The sequence below is a fragment of the Poecilia formosa genome, unplaced genomic scaffold, assembly GCF_000485575.1.
Source record: "Poecilia formosa unplaced genomic scaffold, Poecilia_formosa-5.1.2 Scaffold103, whole genome shotgun sequence".
Lineage (NCBI taxonomy): Eukaryota > Metazoa > Chordata > Actinopteri > Cyprinodontiformes > Poeciliidae > Poecilia > Poecilia formosa.
Window position 1 is genome coordinate 1,214,856 of NW_006800042.1, and position 18,430 is coordinate 1,233,285.

Sequence of the window (18,430 nt, forward strand, 5' to 3'; positions counted from 1 at the left end):
TTTGCTCCGTAGAAGTGCAGTAAATTGTATTGTTTTAAAAGAATTATTTTGAAACGAAAAGTCAGGCTTAATTTCTAAATATTGTCAGAAAAAAAGTCAGCTCCTGACAGTCAAATAATTTTAAAGTCGGGCCTGAGGTAACACCACTGTTACTATGAGGAAAAACACAAACTTACAGGATTTATATCAACGCGGTGAGCGTTAATTGGATGTGTGGGGTTTGATAATAGGCCAATAGAAAATAAACTTAACGACCTCCTCTCTCTTCTTTGTAACTGGCTAAACTTCAGAAGTACCCTTCGTGACGATAGCCTCTACACGTCTGATTGGTTCCCGAATTTGACGGAGTGGTTCCAGCCAATCAGAAAGCAGGTTGTGTGTAACTCATGGTATAACCGTAAAGAAGGCAAAGGAAACTGCTGCTCTTTCGTGTGAATGCACAGAGAACGTCTAGTAGCGAAACCGGTTCAGCTCATTTAACATTTAGCTAGAATTTCTATATTTATTACCAGTAAACCAGGTGGACGACCATGGCTTCGGGAGGGGAGTAAGTATATACAATCTACAGATTTGCTCAAAAGCGTCTTTTTGTTGCAGTGGCAGCTAACTATTACCCTTTAAAGGTCTAACGTTCAGAATGCTAATACATGACGAATTTGCTAGCATGAGAGCTAATGAGGTCAGTTACTTCATCCTCCGCAGTATTTTCCGTATTTTAAACACTTACTACCAGTTGTATGTTGGCTTCTTTATTTGTTATTAAACTGTTGTCACCACACACGGTTCTTCCTGGTCGGTTAACGGTATTCACTAGCTCAGTTGTATGACTTCACAAAGCGCAGTCATCGCTACTCGAATGCTAACTTTAGCTTAGCACTGTCAAGGCCAAAGCCATCCACGATCACATTGAAAACTGGCCTATTCACCGGTCCTGGTTACTCATTATTTACAGTTCGTATTAAAAAGTGAAAACATTATATTTCAGCTGTCCAGCTTGTCAAAAGTTTACCCGACAAGCTAACAATTCTACGGGACCAAACGGTTAATAATGTTGCGACGAACTGCTATGCTAAACGGTGCACCAACGCAGGCTAATTCAATTTAGGCGATCGGCAAGCCTTTATGGATCTATTCAGTTAGAATAAAACTCTTGAAATTAGCTATCTGATTACAGCATACACAAGGTTAAATTGAGATTTGACCAGTCGCCATGTAATTTTAATGGGATTTCTTAAAAGGACCGAGCTTGCTAACAAAGTTTTTTTCCTCAGATTCTTTTGCTGTGTCATCTGCGTTCCCCTGCTCACCAGCCGGTTAGCTCCAGGCTACGTTAGCATGCTGTCAACGTAAAAAGGAAACTACCAAAATATTCCGCGAAGTTTCTAGAAAATGGCGACATTTTTAATTTAGCTTTGTGTGGTCTTATGACTGTAGAAAAGTATTATTGAATTTTCTGTGCGTAACGTAATATGGTGGTTGTTGGGATGTTGTGCAAATGACCTGTTTGCTCGTATCAATACAACGTGGACCACATAGCTTTAGTAGACTATTTACAGAAATGTAAACAGTTTCTCAGAGGCAAATTAACATCCTTCTTATGCGTCCCTTTTATATATTTGGACAATGAGGTAAAACTGAAACCAGGCATTTGTTTAAAAAGGAAAAACATCTCAATTATAACACATTTCTTACCAAGTTGGCATTGTATAATCAACAGGCTCAGGTTGCTCTGCATGTAATTAGAATATAGTATATGATTTATTAGTAGTATTTTATAAGTTAAATTGCTCTGAGTGGAATTTGAACTGAAATTGGATTGGGTAGAGCTGGATCTTTTTATAAAGTGGTTTGAGATTCCAGCTCAGATTTATTGTGGGTAATGCTGAATAAATAAGCTGGCCAAAATAAAACAAAATCTGTACCACTTTAAAGAATTTAAACCAAAAACTACATTTAAAAGACATTGTATTTGGAGACGTAATGTGCTGGTCCTCTCACCATTTTGCTGTCTTGGCTTTGTACCAGACTTTTGGGTACAAACGGAGGACTCCTGGTCAATATTTCTTTTTTTATTGACCTTTTTAATTACTGAAACAACTCCATGTGAATTTTTTTAATTTTTTTTTTTAGTATTTTTATTAATCATTTGTTTTGTCATAAAAATGCTTCAATGACACAAAGGAATTGTATTTTATTCTAAACAGTTTTACATTGTCTTCCTATTTAGTTTGATTCTAATTCCTTTTTGGAAGTTGACTTGCCTAAGATCTGGAAGTTTATGACTAAATATCAAACAAAATAACACAATGTCCTCAATGTATATTGTAAGAAATAGATTTTAATTGTCAAAATCAGTATGAAACATCCCTTTGGCAGTTGTACATGATCGGTGAGATACATTGCACGATTTTCTACCAGGTAAAAACGTTTGAATACGAAATGGCCAGGACCCAAAAGAAGTCGTATACCATGAAGATTCTGGTACACACAATGCTTTAATTTGCATCCATTTGGGGATGTTTCATACCAGTCATTGAGCCCAGATCTGATTAGAACTAGGGGTGGAGCATTTGGATTTACAGTGTTATAGCAATGGTTTCACAAAATATAACAATAAAATGCTAAGAACTACTTACTTCTATTTTATATAACTGCATGGCTGTGTTACAGCAATCATAACCCCACAAACACAAATGCTGCTCTTGAAAAACATAACTATTTATTAAATCAAGTTACTGCTTTATTAACTTGATTTAATTAATATTTTCAACTTTGATATACGATACTGTCTTTGAACAAATGGTACAAATATTAATTAGAATTTATCATGACAATTATAAATCAAAATTTTTACATCCCAAACAATACACAATAAAATAAATGCCCACCCCTAATCAGAACCCTAATCAGTGTTATCGTTTGCAGAAAATAAGGCACAATTGATTTTAAATTGCCTGGGGAAAGGGAAGTCTGGGCCTCCCTTCTGAAGCTGCTGCCCCCTCGACCCGACCCCGGATAAGCGGCAGAAAATGGATGGATGGATTGAATTTGAAGATTTTGTCTGAATTGATGTTCAAACTTAATCAAAAATGCCAGAACACAATGATTAACAGTCCTTTGTACAATATTATTATAGATGTAATCTGAATGGTTTTTATTTACTGGAACAAAATGGAATTAGGTTGGGATGAACAGACAAAAAACTGATTCGACCTTGAGCCAACCAAATATGGCACTAGGCTTTGCAAATCGCCATGTTTTCACTCTGGAGGTATTCTGTATGAAAACTGAAAAAAAAAATTACCATGTTGTTGCCATTGACTTTAAGTGAAAATTTTATTTTCTGCATAAACATCTGAGTATTTTGTTATTTATTTAAAAAGGCCGTTATGCTGAGGAGTAAGATTCTTTAGTTTGACCCTTTCCTCCGTTTCTCCTCTGTAGATCCAAAAATGATGACCTACAAACTGCTATTCTGAAGCAAAAGAGCAGACCCAACAGACTGATTGTTGATGAATCCATCAATGAAGACAACAGCGTGGTCTCTCTTTCTCAGGTAATCATTGAGAGGCTTTCCGCCCACTCCACAGCTGGAGAAACAAAGTCCGATCCCGATATGGTGAGATTCAGAAAAATGTGAGCACTTCATCAATTCAATGTTTTGTGTCTTAGGCCAAGATGGACGAACTGCAGCTCTTCCGTGGCGACACAGTTCTGATGAAGGGGAAGAAGAGGCGGGAGACAGTGTGCATCGTGCTCTCAGATGACACCTGCTCCGACGAGAAGGTCCGGATGAACAGGGTGGTCCGCAACAACCTGAGGGTCCGTCTTGGTGACGTCATCAGGTGAGGGAAAGCAGATTCTTGTCCAACTTTCACCTACATACATGTGTGAGTGTTAAGCCATGCTAAGTATAATGTCTTCCTCAGCATTCAGCCTTGTCCTGATGTGAAGTACGGAAAGAGGATTCATGTCCTCCCTATAGACGACACCGTGGAGGGCATCACTGGCAACCTGTTTGAAGTCTACCTGAAGCCATACTTTCTGGAGGCTTACAGACCGATCCGCAAAGGTGACTTCCACACCCCGTTGTTGCTTTTAACCTGTACAGATATAAGTCGACATGTAACTTATTCCCCCCACCCCTCCTTTGACTTGTAAAGGTGATATTTTCCTGGTCAGAGGTGGCATGAGAGCCGTGGAGTTCAAGGTAGTGGAGACCGATCCATCCCCCTACTGCATAGTTGCTCCCGACACAGTCATTCACTGTGAGGGTGAGCCGATCAGGAGAGAGGTACGAACACACTTGTCCATACGTTTTAATTTCTTATAAATGACGTGAAAACTAAAATGTTGAGTCTTCCACCTGCAGGATGAGGAGGAGTCCCTGAATGAAGTGGGCTATGATGACATTGGAGGAGTTAGGAAGCAGTTGGCTCAGATCAAAGAGATGGTGGAGCTGCCTCTCAGACATCCTGCACTGTTCAAGGCCATTGGAGTCAAGGTCAGGCACGCACTTGGTTTATTTATTTATTTTTTCTTATTCAAATATGGTGCAAAACTTGACCTTTTTTATTATAACTGCAAACTGGAATTCAAACATGCGACAGATTGATTAGAGTTTATTTGATCTTTCAAAAAAGCCTCTTAAACCTTTATATCACTAGGAGACTTGAGTTTAGTGAAATGTATTCAATTAATTTATTCTTGGAATGAAGTTAGATTTTGAGAAAGATGTAGTCTTCAAATGTTTCTGCCCTTCCAGCCCCCACGTGGCATTCTGCTATATGGACCACCTGGAACTGGAAAAACCTTGATTGCCAGGGCTGTGGCCAACGAAACAGGAGCTTTCTTTTTCCTAATCAACGGTGTGTACACTTGGCAACATTTCTGTTTTGAAAGCTGCTTGTATATAGTAGAAATTCTGCCTCTAAAATGGAGCCTTGATTTCATGCTTTTAGGCCCTGAGATCATGAGTAAACTGGCTGGAGAGAGTGAGAGTAACCTGAGAAAGGCCTTTGAGGAAGCAGAGAAGAATGCTCCTGCCATCATCTTTATTGATGAACTTGATGCAATTGCTCCAAAGAGAGAGAAGGTGAGTGCAAAGTGCTGCAAGGCCTGCCTAATAGATTTCAAAACCTTTTTAGAGCTTGCAATAGACTGAAAGTGCACAGTGATTAATCCGTAGAACATTCTTGTTCATTATACATGGCTATATTTCGCTGCTACTGTAAAATCTGTTTCAACATTCCAGCATTGTGTGTTTTGTGTTTGTTGTCCAGACTCATGGAGAGGTGGAGAGGCGCATAGTTTCTCAGCTGCTGACTCTTATGGACGGCCTGAAACAGAGAGCTCATGTGATCGTCATGGCAGCCACCAACAGACCCAACAGCATTGATCCAGCTCTCAGGAGATTTGGTAAATCGTTTGTGTTTTTTTTTTTTTTTTTTTTTTTTTTTTTTTTTCCCCATGTAGATATGCGAGTTAATTTGAGGGTTTTTTTTTTTTAAGCTGTGCTTCTGTTGGTTTGTAGTGATTACAGCTGGTGTAGCAAGTACTTGTTTCCTCTTAAATCCTATGGCAAATGCTGTTCTGTGTATCCTGGTTGCTTGTGTATATTTTCTCTATAATGAACATGAACTCTGTTTAAATAATTGCCACATCAAAATGGTCATCTTACTACCTGACAGTTATATATTGACGGTTTTAAGATGCACTGTGGGCATTATTATACAGATTATTGTCCCTTTGGACTAAGTTTCAGTTTCATTTTAGTAAAAAAAAGATAGGGGGTTTCCTGCAAAACAAAATACTGCATAACAGCACAGGCATTTAGTTTTGTTAGCTCTGGAGATCAGAGCACGCTCCGTCAGTCTCGCCCATCTCTATCCCTCTAGTTCTGCATTTTTAGCATGTGACTTAATGTTTATGACAGGCTTTATGGAGAGCGGGATATGGATTTTGCTCAGTTTCAAATGCACATCTTCTACTAGCTCATCTGAGAAAAGGGTTTTAAATTACGTTGACATGCATCTCAAATGTTATTATTTTAAAACCACTGAGCGCTTTGCACCTTCCTCCACTTCCAGGACGCTTTGACAGAGAAGTGGACATTGGCATTCCTGATGCGACCGGCAGGTTGGAGATTCTGCAGATTCACACCAAGAACATGAAACTAGCCGACGATGTTGACTTGGAACAGGTTTGTGCACATTACTCCCATCAGGTGATATGAGTAACAGAGAGGTGCCTTTTATGTTTATTTGTTTTTTTTCTTTTCTTTTCTTAGATAACTACACCATAAGTGCCATTCTGTCATTTATATCCTAACTTTTTGTTCCAATAAACTGGCTTAAATAAACTTGATGCATATGGATAGTTGGTCTAAGCATACTTTGGTATGTCACATTTAAATTTCCCCTACATATTTTATTTGCTTTACAATTGAAATGCATCAGAAACAAATCAAGCTACATGTTGCAGAAATGTTAGCTTTATTTTTCTTGTCACAAATTAAAACTGGCAAATATGCCATTTTCAATTCTTCTGCCTAAATCCCCACTGTGAAATGGCAAATCACATCCCAGGAAACCACATAATATTTCTTGGATAGGAAAATATTTCAAAGTAGACATCCTGCTTCAAAGTAAACATTTAAACATGCTAGTTTAAAATGTTTTAAAATAAGCAAAACAACATTTTGCTTGTTTTAAGTGAGAGAATATTTACATATGTGGATGGCTCTAAAAGAACTCCTAATACGCAATTTCCAGTTTTGAAAAATCTGTTTTTAGGAGCTAAAAAGCATTTACTTTTGATCTGAAAAATTAGCCTCATAACTTCTTGTTCTCAGTTTTAGTAGATACGACTGCATATTCAAAAATGTCAGAAATATTTGCTTTTGCTGAAATTGCTGAATTTTAAATATTGTCTTAACTGTGGCGACCTTTTGAACCACAAGCACAGCGCCCTTACTGGGAATATTGATGCTTTTGTTTGCAGGTGGCCAATGAGACCCACGGCCACGTCGGCGCGGATCTGGCAGCTCTCTGCTCCGAGGCTGCCCTGCAGGCCATTAGGAAGAAGATGGATCTGATCGACCTGGAGGACGAGACTATTGATGCTGAAGTCATGAATTCTCTTGCCGTTACCATGGACGACTTCAAGGTAAACCTGTAATCTGATCTCTTCAAATGGAGCTTAGGTGCCTCAGTTGGCCAGTAATGGCTGTCTTTGTCGATACTAACTCGGTCAACACTGTGTTGCAGTGGGCTCTGAGCCAGAGCAACCCATCAGCTCTGAGGGAGACGGTTGTTGAGGTTCCCAATATCACCTGGGACGATATTGGAGGTCTGGAAGATGTCAAGAGAGAGCTGCAGGAGCTGGTGCAGGTATGAGAGAGATTATGCCAGAAAGGGGTTCTTTACTCTTTTCAAACTTGGTATTTTCTTACTGTAACACTGTTGTCTCTCTGTGCACAATTCAGTACCCTGTGGAGCATCCAGACAAGTTCCTGAAGTTTGGCATGACCCCATCCAAGGGTGTGCTTTTCTACGGTCCTCCTGGTTGTGGTAAGACTCTGCTGGCCAAAGCCATTGCCAATGAGTGCCAGGCAAACTTCATCTCCATCAAAGGACCTGAACTGCTCACCATGTGGTTTGGAGAATCTGAGGCTAATGTCAGAGAGATCTTTGACAAGGTAAGTTGCTTTTTTCCCCCCCAGGTCAGACAATTTAAATCTAAGACTTCAGAGGAACGGTCTTTAAAGTCAGATTCCATGTCAAAATAAATGCATAAAAAAAGAAAACTGAGTATAAATAAAGGTTGCATTAGACTTTTTTTTTTCCATATATAACAAATGTAGCGCTTCTCATGTTGACATATTTAATTCACATCTTAATTGGATATTTTGTTAAATGTAATTATTTTGTTTATAGAAGATGGTTACTTGGGCAGAAAACAAATGGCTCTGAAATGCAATGTGGATGTTTGCAGGGGAATAGTTGTTCAGATGGATGAGAGAATCTGCAGATGAACTTTAAACGTTTCACAGTTTTGACGGCGTCATGATTTTTAATACATTTTTTCAACTGGGCCTGTTTTGTTACGAACTCTTTATTTATTAACTTTCACAAGTTGATTAAGTTAATGAAATGCTTAGCTTTGTTCTAAACTTATTTTTAGTTTTGGATAATTTTGTTTAGATTTGACAAAATGAGGTGTCAACAATTTTCAAGAGAAGCAGACTTTGTCATAAAACATGTTCTGGTTCCCTTCACCATCAGAAACCGGCGCTAACGTGGTGTTTTATGAGTCATACAACATGCAAATGACGTATTCATGTTCTCAGTGTCCCCAAGTATATTCGGTATATTAAATTTGAGTATGAATACATACAGAATTTTCAAATATAAAATAAACTCTGCCAGCGACTTGCTTCTTAAAACCGTTGTCCTTGTGTCTTCAGGCTCGTCAGGCTGCTCCGTGTGTCCTCTTCTTCGACGAGTTGGACTCCATAGCTAAGGCTCGCGGCGGCAACGTTGGCGACGGCGGCGGAGCTGCGGACCGTGTGATCAACCAGATCCTGACCGAGATGGATGGCATGTCGAGCAAGAAGAACGTCTTCATCATCGGCGCCACCAACAGACCAGACATCATCGACCCGGCCATCCTGAGACCTGGCCGTCTGGATCAGCTCATCTACATCCCCCTGCCAGACGAGAAGAGCAGGATCAGCATCCTGAAGGCCAACCTGCGCAAGAGTCCCATCAGCAAGGTGACTGCGCCGTCTGCCATCGTTTATGGTCCATTTACTTGCATGGTTGAGTTGAGTGTAATGATGCTGCATTGTATTCTAGTAAATTCCTCTTAAATAACTTTCAGTCAAGTTTATTTGTATAGCACATTCCAGTAACAAGGCAGTTCAAAGTGCTTTACATCATAAAAACATAGTCATAAACATCACCAATAGAGAAGCCAGTAACAAGCATTACATTTTGTGGGGTGTCGTCATCAGAATCGATGCACATTAAATGATCAATACACAGCGAACTTTAACTTTTATGTGTTTAGAAGAGACTTTTTTTTTTTTTTTTTTTTTAAGGCTTACTGTATGAAATCAGACCCAAAACGAGATATTAAACGATTTTTGTTATTTTTATTTTTTTCCCTGAAGGATGTGGACTTGGACTTCTTGGCTAAGATGACCAACGGCTTCTCCGGCGCTGATCTCACAGAGATCTGCCAGCGGGCCTGTAAGCTCGCCATCCGAGAGAGCATCGAGAACGAGATCCGCAGAGAGCGGGAGAGGCAGACGAACCCATCGGCCATGGTCAGTGCTCTGTGAGGCGGAGCGTCTGCTCCCTGCTGCTCCTGAACGCTTCATGAACTCATCCATCTCTGTCCTTGTAGGAGGTAGAAGAGGACGACCCCGTGCCAGAGATCAGGAAGGACCACTTTGAAGAAGCGATGCGGTTTGCCCGTCGCTCTGTCAGCGACAACGACATCCGCAAATACGAGATGTTTGCTCAGACACTGCAGCAGAGCCGAGGCTTTGGCAGCTTCAGGTACGCTTTCTGATGGCTTTTACTTATTTATGCCTCTTAGGAGATTTGTTCTTATTGTAGGGCATAAAGAGATTGATGAGTAATTGGCACATTATCTGGCAACCACAGCTATCATTACAAAAGATATCCTTAATCAACAAATTGCTACATCTTTAAATTCTGTTTTATTAGGAGTACAATCCCAATCAGTTTACGTTCTGACTCAGTTTATTTGAAATGATTTGATCCTGGAGCTGAACATCGTTCTTCTTCTCCTCCCTCCCAGGTTTCCCTCCAGCGCTGCAGGAGGCAGCGGTCCAAGTCACAGCTCTGGTGGAACTGGTAGTGGTCCAGTGTTCAACGAAGATAATGACGATGATCTTTATGGATAAATGCCTACTGCCCCACAGTGGTTGGTCCTGGGATCACACCTGTACAAATTCTCACCAGATTCCACATTTTTAGGACTTTGTGCTTCTTTCATGTGTTCCCTTTCTTTTTTTTCTTTTTTTTTTTCTTTTTTTGTCTTTATTTTGTATAATTTCTCTTGGAGACAGCATGTATCCACTTGGTTTGCCCTGACTTTGATGTGGGTGGGGGACTGGGATGACGAAAATGGAAGGTGAGTGACTGCAAACGAGGGTCAGAGAAGGTGGGGTTGGCATTTTTTCTTTCTTTTTTTTTTTTTTTTTTTTTCAGTGGCTTCATTGTCAGTATATCTCAAAAAATACAGGAATGGCTATAGTGATGGGGATTTCTGCTAGACTCTGAATGAAAAACATTGATGACTTTTTTTTCTTCTTTTTTTTAAATAAACAGTAGCATATAATGTATTACAAATTTGTCAAGGTTATGTTGTTGCAAATAAAATCTCACTAAATGGAGGCGTTACTAAGGTCTCTGTTGTTTGTTTAGATTAGGCTTGGCTAAGATTGTATTGCAATTTCTGTTAGGGTTCCATGTCCTTTGCTATTTTTTGCTCTCTTTGTTTTAACAAGTACACAATCGGCACAGTCATCCATCGGGAACTTTGGAGTTGAGCTTAAAAAAAGCTCAGCTCTGCTTTAGAGACCCTGAGTTAATATTCCAGCAGAACTTGGTTCCTCCTTACTTTCAATATGGTGTAACAGGAGGCCGTTCGTGATGCAAGTTGAACTTTTCTAACGCCGCAGAACATCAGGCTAATCATCTCCATGCTACTTGCCACTGATGCAATAATTCACGTGAAAGGAGAACCAACCAATACTGTGGAGGGCATGGACATATTTTTGTAGGTTTACATTTTGGTGCTAACATTCCTTGGTTTTAATGTGATATTCAACGTTTCGGGGGGAATTTAATTCACTGGAAGTTATAACCAAAAAGGTATAGGAATGATCTAGAACTAGATCTCTATCACTGAGTAATGAAACCGAGTTGGATCGTGTGAGTCTTTAAATAACTGAGGCAGTTCTGTCTTTGGCCACATAGTGTCGCTCTCAGCATAACCTTTTTTGTTTTGTTTTATGAACATCAAACTAAACATGTTTTCAATAAATTTTGTGAACGCGTCACAGGGGAAGAAATGGACGACACCAATTCTGATTGAGGTTCAGTTTAATTTATTTTTCCATGTCATCTATTTGAGAATCGCCTTTAATGCGTTTCTTGAAGGCTCAGTACGGATCATGGAAGGGAAAGTGAGGATGTTCTCCATCCCGCCACACTTTCTTGCCATCCTTCTGTAGAAACACAAATAAATATATTCTCAGGTTTTTTTTTTTTTTTTTTTTAATACATCTGCTACTTCAGTCCTGCATGGAGAGTCGTAACCATGTCATTAGGATTTATTTCTGGATTTCTAGCAGTAATGTCTCACCTCCACTGTCGGGATAATAAAACGTGTGTTGCGGTTAAAGGAGTCGATTAGTCTAATGTCTTCTGGAGACAAGGAAAAATCAAACACCCTTAAATTCTCCTGGATCCTGGAGGCCGTCACACTTTTGGGGATACACACCACCCCCCTCTGGACGTTCCACCTGCAGAGTCGGGCGATACAGTCACGTTGCCCACAGTAACATTAGAGGACAGTTAGCTGTGTTGAGAAAAGCGATACTTTGAGGTGTCCTGCCTTACCTGAGTATCACCTGAGCAGGAGATTTCTGGTACCTCTCAGCAATGGCGCCAAGTCGCGGATCTGCCAGCAGACTAGGCTCCTCAGGAGAAGCCCAGGGTCTGTCTCCGCTGCCCAGAGGACTGTAGGCTGTCACACAGACCGCCAATGACCTGCAACAGAAGTGAGAGCATGATTTCAGCTGCTCTGAATGCCCCTTACCTAAAGTGTATTTAACTGACCGACAGTGTGACAGGAGGTCTGCTTGAGACAGATAAGGGTGGCACTCCACCTGCAGAAAAAGACAGGAGATGTAGTTTATTCAAACTGACATGAAAATATTAAGTTGCACAGAGCCGGTCTAAGATTTCATGGGGCCTCAAGCAGATTTTTGTTTTGGGAACCCATTTCCAAGAAAACACCAAAATAATATCTCATTAAACTGATCAAGTGGTCGTGTTCTGAATTTGATGTGGTTTACCAGTAAGTCAACAGTAATACTGTGTTTCTGAAATGTTCTGCTTTGCTCTTACATTCTTCACGCCAGCAGTATTTAATGGTGTGCATGAACTGTGACCCCAGCCCAGACAGAAATGGTTAAACTAATTAATGACCGAATTGTTGCATTGGAAAGATTTCACATTAAGCATAAATAAGATTTTTTTTTTATTTACTTTTTTAAATAACCTTTGAAGTGATTTTAAATTTGAGTCATTCCTGACAAAAGTGATGACAGAATTTAAAGTTTTGAGATTTATATTATAAAAAAAGTTAAAAAAAAAAAAAAAAAGTTGGGGTCTTTCCAGGGTAACAGATTAGTTTGCTTTCTTTGGGTTAGCCCTGGATTTTTAGTTTGCTATATGTTCTGTTTGAACAGCCTTACCTGGTTCACCACAGGTTTGTGCCTGGCAATGGCGATGATGTCATCAATCTGCCTTGCGTTGAAATTAGACAGCCCAATAGCCTTAACCAGACCTTTGTCTACGAGGTTCTCCATGGCCTTCCAAGTATCTCTGTAGTGAGTGTCAGAGTAACAAATACTCCCATCGTCACGTCGAGGCATTAGCTCCTTCCCTCTCCTGAAACATCCACATTTTGTTTTGGCATAGGACTGAATGGTTTTCACCTCAACACTGACTCTAGGGCACGTAATATGCACTGGAGGAAGAAGCAACGCTTTGCAGAATGAGCTGCTACTCACTTAAAGGCCATGGGCCAGTGCATGAGGTAGAGATCCAGGTAGGAGAGACCCAGGTGGGTCAGACTGGACCTGCATGCCTCTTCCACATCCTTGGGATCATGTTTGGTGTTCCACAGTTTGGAAGTCACAAACACCTCGTCACGCCTCAGAGCCTGGGGGTCAAGAGGGCAAGTTAGACTTCTGGCGAAACATGTGATTGGTTTTATAAGCTAAGCTAGTGGTTCTCAAACATTTCAGGACAAAAATTGAGTAATTACTAGCTTCGAAACGTCAAAGCTCTGATGAACGTTGTTGCCAGTCATTGGACTGTTTATAATTGTGCTCACTTTTCCAAAATATACAATTGTACATTTCAGTTTTGCTCTTTGGACTTTGGATGCCAGTCAATGCAACATGACTGACATCACTCAAACTTTTAAATAAAATGAAATAAGCTCAACATTTTATGCCACTTGTTTCAGAAAGTGAGACTCGTATAACATAGAATCATCACACTAAAGTAACTTGGACAATCCTATCTGGACCAAAATGGGAAATCATTTAATGTCGGACGGTGGGAAGAAATTGGCCATGTTTGTTTTTAAACTTTGTAAGAAAACATCTGATTTCAATTGATACTGAATAATCTCAGTTATTTATTTTGCTGTATTTAAATGACAGTAGTTTGACGGATTAAAATTAAATTAAACGGATTATTTAATTTGAATGTAAAAAACTTTTTTTTTAAACACAGAACATTTTCAAAATCGTCTTATCTGTTATGGGGTAATTTTTAGAACCAAGGGCCAAGCTGAGTTTAGGAAACCTTTTAGACTGAGATGCAACGTTTTAAACTTGCTTCACTCTGAGAGAAAAAAAACAAAAACGAACCCAATTCCACTTAGACAAGTGATTCAGTGAGTCATAGCAGCTGAATAAACTGACAAGGCAGTTTATTCAACTGCTGGAAGAAGAAATCACAGCTCCTCACCTTCCCTGGACCCACCCGAAGAGCCAAAGCATCTCCAACCTCCTGTTCGTTGCCGTACACGGCCGCACAGTCGATATGTCTGTAGCCACCGTCTAAAGCTGCCAGCACTGCCTGCTTCACCTGGCGAGTATATAGTAACACTCAAGCAACATCCAAGACCATCTTTTGGCTTAGTCTGTTAAATCTGGGTGATTTTGCATTGCTCTACCTGACCTGGAGCGCTCTTCCACGTGCCGAGCCCAACCAGAGGCATCCTCTGCCCCGACGAGAGAGTCACAAAAGTGCTCATGTTTCACGACCCAAACGGAGGACAAGCGAGTGCGTGAGGGCTCCTCTTAACTCCTGTGGAAGTGGGCGCAGTGATTATCCGGTCATGATGACTGTGTTAATACTCTGTTACTGATTATCATCTGGATTCATTAACTCTGCCCTGCAGCGGTGTTGTATGACGTTTCAGTGGATTTCACATAATACAGAAACTTATGACAGAGCAGATGCCGTTTCACATGCAGGGCAAACTAAATATTTACTGACCCCACTTACTGTTTCGAGCTCGCTCTACCCTCAAAGTAGATCTTCTCAGAGGATTCATAAACCCTCTGCTAACCCAACCTTACCACTAGAAATAGCTGACACAGCTATACGCCATTAGTCACAGCGCAATGTAGCTGCAGCTGACCTCCAGGCTGAGTAATCATCGGCAACATCCTTACCTACCATGTGCTGCACACAATTTGTTCATTAACCACAACTCCAGTTTCACGTGATTTTTTGTCTGTCTTGCACGAAGAAGTGGGCCTGACCGCCTCCTGATCTGGCTGCAGGCCAGAGTGTAATCCACTAAAACTGTCCCAGTAATTAAAGTATTGACCTTTTCTGTTCCCACCTGAGATCGCTCCAAAAGGGTCCGATGAGGCTCTTGCGTCCGAATGAATTTTTGTCAAGTTGAGGTCAAAGTGTGTGTTTACCTATCACTGATGGAAAATGTCCAAACTCCACTTTGCTCAGAGATACCAGAGACACGCAGAGTGGATAAAAAAAAGCTGTCTTGGCTCTGTTTGTTGTATTGATAGCAGATTGACGTATTTGTATGTTTGTTTCTGGAACCAGTTTCTGCTAGAAATATCCAGTATAGAAATGTATCTTCCTGTGAGGAGTGACAAAAATTTTTTTTTTTTTTTTGTCACAGCTCAAAATTTTCGATAAACTGATTTTATGGATGCCATTTTTGTTCAGTTTCCTTCATACTGTTGAATCATGAACTCTGACCTTTACTGGGGAAAACAAGGTCTGCAGTGCTGTAGATGTTGTTCTGAGTTTGTTGGATTAGTTGTTGATGTAAAGTCGGGGTATCTTTTGGCAGCCTTGTCCCTCATTCGTAAAGTTTTGATTCTGTGTTTTGTGCTTAGAAGAAAACATCCTACCCCGTTTATTGAGCCATGTCAAAACTCCCCAATATTACACTGTTATGGTTACATCACATAATCATCCAATTCAGTGTTAGCCTGAGCTAGAATAAAAAACAATGACACAAGCTTAGCTTCACACATTTGGTTTATTTGTTACATTATTAAAAGTTAATAAATACCATATTGTCAAATGCAGACAAGCAGTGACGGCGAGTCTTTCAGCAGCGGTACATGTACACTCTAGTTGCAGCCACACTTTAGTGTCCTCTGAGGGTTTAAGAGGCGGTACAAACAATCGCACAATCAGACATTCACGTCTCTCCCATCCTATAACTGCTTCCGCAATATTTTTACAATATAAAAGTGCATTTTTAATGCATTTAAACATCCCAGGAAGAAAACATTTTATTTATATATATATGTAAGACCAACATGAACGTCCTGCATAACTCATGCTCATATAAACATCTCTGCGTCTTTTACATCACTGATGTAAAATACAAAATGAGGAGGAGCTCAAAGGGGTTTCAGCGCCCCCTGCTGTTGAGAAAGAGATCATCTGCTTCAAGGCCTGGTTCCTAAAACAGGGTGTTCTACTAGCTGTACACGTATAAAACACAGAAGCCTTATCAAATCACAACGCAGTGTGGTTTATTGGTGGCACTGCTCACTTTAGCACCAAGACATGGCCTTCAAAAGCCACAAGAGAACAAAGTTATAATACAAAGCAGGGGGCTGTCAGACTAACCGCCATTTAGTCCCTTGGGGAAAATCCCACCTCTACTTGTTTGGCACTTTGCTTTAAATTACTTACAAAAAAATCCTCAGTCTCATATCAAATTGCTCCCTAAAAACATTTTGGCTTACTTACAGTACTTTATAAACTTTACATTGCTTACTTACAGTTTTACCACCTCCAGATGGTAAAGTCTAACACAGCATAGGGCATCATCTGTTGTGCACTCATGGCTTTTTGTATAAATTACAGTGTGGCCTGTGTTACTGGTTTGACACTGGGCTAAGGCACCTGTATGTCCCTTAGAAAGTGAGCCAGCTAATCGGCGATGAGCAGCTCGGCGTGAAGGAAAGCACCCTTTGTTGTTATCAAAGCTCCCGCTGCAGTTGCAGGTTGTGATTGTCATTTCAATTCAACCAAGATGGGCTAATGTGAACTAGGCATGGGCCGGTGCGTAATATTCATGGTATGACAAATTTGGGCCAAATGGTAATTATATGAAAAGCTTAAGACCAAAATGCATGATGTAATCTAATTGTTTTCATTTGAATCGGAAAAAAAAGTTAGCCGCAATGCTTCTAAAACGCTGGTACATGTTATTATAGGAAAGGTTACTTATTTCATTTATTTATTGGTAAATTGGTTGTCTTACATAAAATTAAACAAAATGTAGATTAAAGATCTGACAAGTGTTTTTTTTTTAAGTAACTGTGCTTATGCAAAATATCGCTTTTTGTTGTTCTGCTTCTTAATCACGGGTTGATGGTTTATTTGTATGAGACGTTTTGGGATCATTTCTCTGAGCTGTGGATTTTTCACAAGCTGGTTTCACAGCCATGACAAAAACAGGTGACAAGCAGGCTAAAGGTAACATCTTAGGTCTAAAAGGACAAATAACTATAGTTGCTCTCGTGCTGATTCATATTGAAAAGTGCATTATGTGGATATAAACACGATGAAATGAAGGGTATTTGTGTAAAAATGGTTTCCCATTCTGGGTATTGCGTGTGTTTTGGGATCAACGATGTGGAATCACAGTGTTCTGCGTATGTAATGTCACCATCTGTTCTTATATTTATGGACCAACAGACTATGTTGGAACAAAATGTGATGGTCAGAAAACATTTAACAGAATCACTCGGAAAGTAGGTCCTGTCATCAGTTTCACTTTCATTTTCAAGCATCCAGCATGCTGCCATGAATGACGCACCTGTACAGCTTACAGTGTGACATTAAGTGATGTTGTTATGGCCGATATCTGGGTCGCTGTTCTTGTCAGTTCTGTGGCAAAACAGACTATGTTGGAATAAAATCAGGAAAAACGTCCTGTTGGACCAAAAACATCCACAGCAGCTCTGCTTGTCTGGCAACCAAATTCTGCATGCCATAGTGTTAAATGTCATCAAGAGCCAAGGTACTAAAACCTGTAGACGAATCCCTAATTCAACACACCTGAATCAAATGAATGGCTCATTATTAGGCCTCTGGAACTTGATGACATGCAGAAGAGGTCATTCAGTTATTTGATTCAGGTGTGTTGGAGAAGGGATGGGGACTCCTGCTCTAGATGCCATAATCATGATTACACTGCTGATTCTATTTGCAAGCAGTTGATTGTGACATGCTGAAGCTCACCAGATGCAGTTTTAAAACATTCTAACAGATTAATAAGAATAATAAATGATGCCCTTATGGTTTTCATATGATGACATTCTGTATTATACCGAAACCGCATCCAGATAGCTGAACGTCTCTTTCTTTTTAGCAATAAAAAAAAGTAGTGGCATACTTTCAAGCAGCTGACCGGCAGTGCACAGCAACAAACAAGGGAACAGCAACTCTGTTTTATTCTGTGCTTCAAACAGCTAGAAAAAGTTGCTTTTAACGCCAGTATTTTCTCATATACCTCTATAAAATGACATTAAACAGTACAATCAGTATGACGGAAAGGTTTTGGGGTTTTGAAACCGCAGCCTTTAAAAACCTTGAGACCAGAAAACCAGCCCATGCCAAGTCTGAACTGCAGTGCGATGTGGAACTTCGTGTGAAATTTGGCCTAGCAGATGTCTACTTGTTTGGGGAAGGTCGACCACACTAACGAGCCTACAGACTTAAAATCTATGTTTCTTTAGCATGGAGTCCAAGTCAAGGTGGAGTTATGTTAAAACTAGACTATGTTCTGAAAACACTCAAGCTGCTGGTAAACTTGAGGTAAAAATAACAACACACAAAAAAAATCCTAATTAAACATTTCTTTTAAAAAAATATCTCAAACTTCATCCTTTTCACAAAAAGACAAGGATTGGAGAGGAGGAGAGCTTACAAAACCATTGATAAATTGGTAAAAAACAGTTCAGAAAAGAAGATTGGATAGAAGCCACAGTTGTGCACAGCCCAGCCTCCGCACCGCTTCACTGTCTGGGGACTCGTGTGTGTGTGTGTGTGTGTGTGTGTGTGTGTGTGTGTGTGTGTGTGCG

The 18,430-nt window shown here is 40.1% G+C and overlaps 3 protein-coding genes across 6 annotated transcripts in view; 1 reads left to right on the forward strand and 2 right to left on the reverse strand.

Moving 5' to 3' along the window:
- Positions 1 to 396: 396 nt before the first annotated feature.
- On the forward strand, positions 397 to 10,429 carry vcp (valosin containing protein). The gene is made up of 17 exons (XM_007559245.2): positions 397 to 547; positions 3,445 to 3,556; positions 3,673 to 3,845; positions 3,930 to 4,072; positions 4,164 to 4,294; positions 4,373 to 4,504; positions 4,766 to 4,868; positions 4,962 to 5,095; positions 5,283 to 5,418; positions 6,090 to 6,202; positions 7,003 to 7,167; positions 7,269 to 7,391; positions 7,487 to 7,699; positions 8,468 to 8,776; positions 9,176 to 9,331; positions 9,412 to 9,566; positions 9,832 to 10,429. Exons 1-17 carry the CDS (start codon positions 531 to 533, stop codon positions 9,935 to 9,937), a joined length of 2,421 nt encoding a protein of 806 aa, XP_007559307.1. The 5' UTR covers positions 397 to 530; the 3' UTR covers positions 9,938 to 10,429.
- akr1a1a (aldo-keto reductase family 1, member A1a (aldehyde reductase)) lies at positions 10,228 to 14,958 on the reverse strand. Of its 2 annotated transcripts, none has more exons than XM_016674884.1 (8): positions 14,017 to 14,958; positions 13,809 to 13,928; positions 12,839 to 12,990; positions 12,521 to 12,650; positions 11,880 to 11,929; positions 11,661 to 11,810; positions 11,404 to 11,563; positions 10,228 to 11,266 (listed from the first exon to the last, which is right to left on the reverse strand). In XM_016674884.1, exons 1-8 carry the CDS (start codon positions 14,095 to 14,097, stop codon positions 11,201 to 11,203), a joined length of 909 nt encoding a protein of 302 aa, XP_016530370.1. In that variant the 5' UTR covers positions 14,098 to 14,958; the 3' UTR covers positions 10,228 to 11,200. The 2 variants fall into 2 exon arrangements, with proteins under 2 accessions (XP_016530370.1, XP_016530369.1); XM_016674883.1 differs by having other exon boundaries at positions 12,521 to 12,716; positions 14,017 to 14,950.
- Positions 14,959 to 15,349: 391 nt separating this feature from the next.
- dnajb5 (DnaJ heat shock protein family (Hsp40) member B5) overlaps positions 15,350 to 18,430 on the reverse strand; it is a 15,754-nt gene continuing 12,673 nt past the window's right edge. For all 3 annotated transcript variants that reach the window (XM_007559250.2, XM_007559248.2, XM_016674882.1), the window contains exon 4: positions 15,350 to 18,430. This exon is cut by the window's right edge and continues 497 nt beyond it. The gene's annotated coding sequence lies outside the window, so the exon portion shown is untranslated.

Coding starts and splice junctions, on each gene's coding strand:
- vcp (XM_007559245.2), top strand. Junction 3,557..3,672: donor GCGTGGTCTCTCTTTCTCAG/GTAATCATTGAG, acceptor TTTGTGTCTTAG/GCCAAGATGGACGAACTGCA. Junction 7,168..7,268: donor TTACCATGGACGACTTCAAG/GTAAACCTGTAA, acceptor ACTGTGTTGCAG/TGGGCTCTGAGCCAGAGCAA.
- akr1a1a (XM_016674883.1), bottom strand. CDS start 14,097: ATGAGCACTTTTGTGACTCTCTCGTCGGGGCAGAGGATGCCTCTGGTT. Junction 12,717..12,838: donor CACTGGCCCATGGCCTTTAA/GTGAGTAGCAGC, acceptor TGGATGTTTCAG/GAGAGGGAAGGAGCTAATGC. Junction 11,564..11,660: donor CCTGCTCAGGTGATACTCAG/GTAAGGCAGGAC, acceptor CCGACTCTGCAG/GTGGAACGTCCAGAGGGGGG.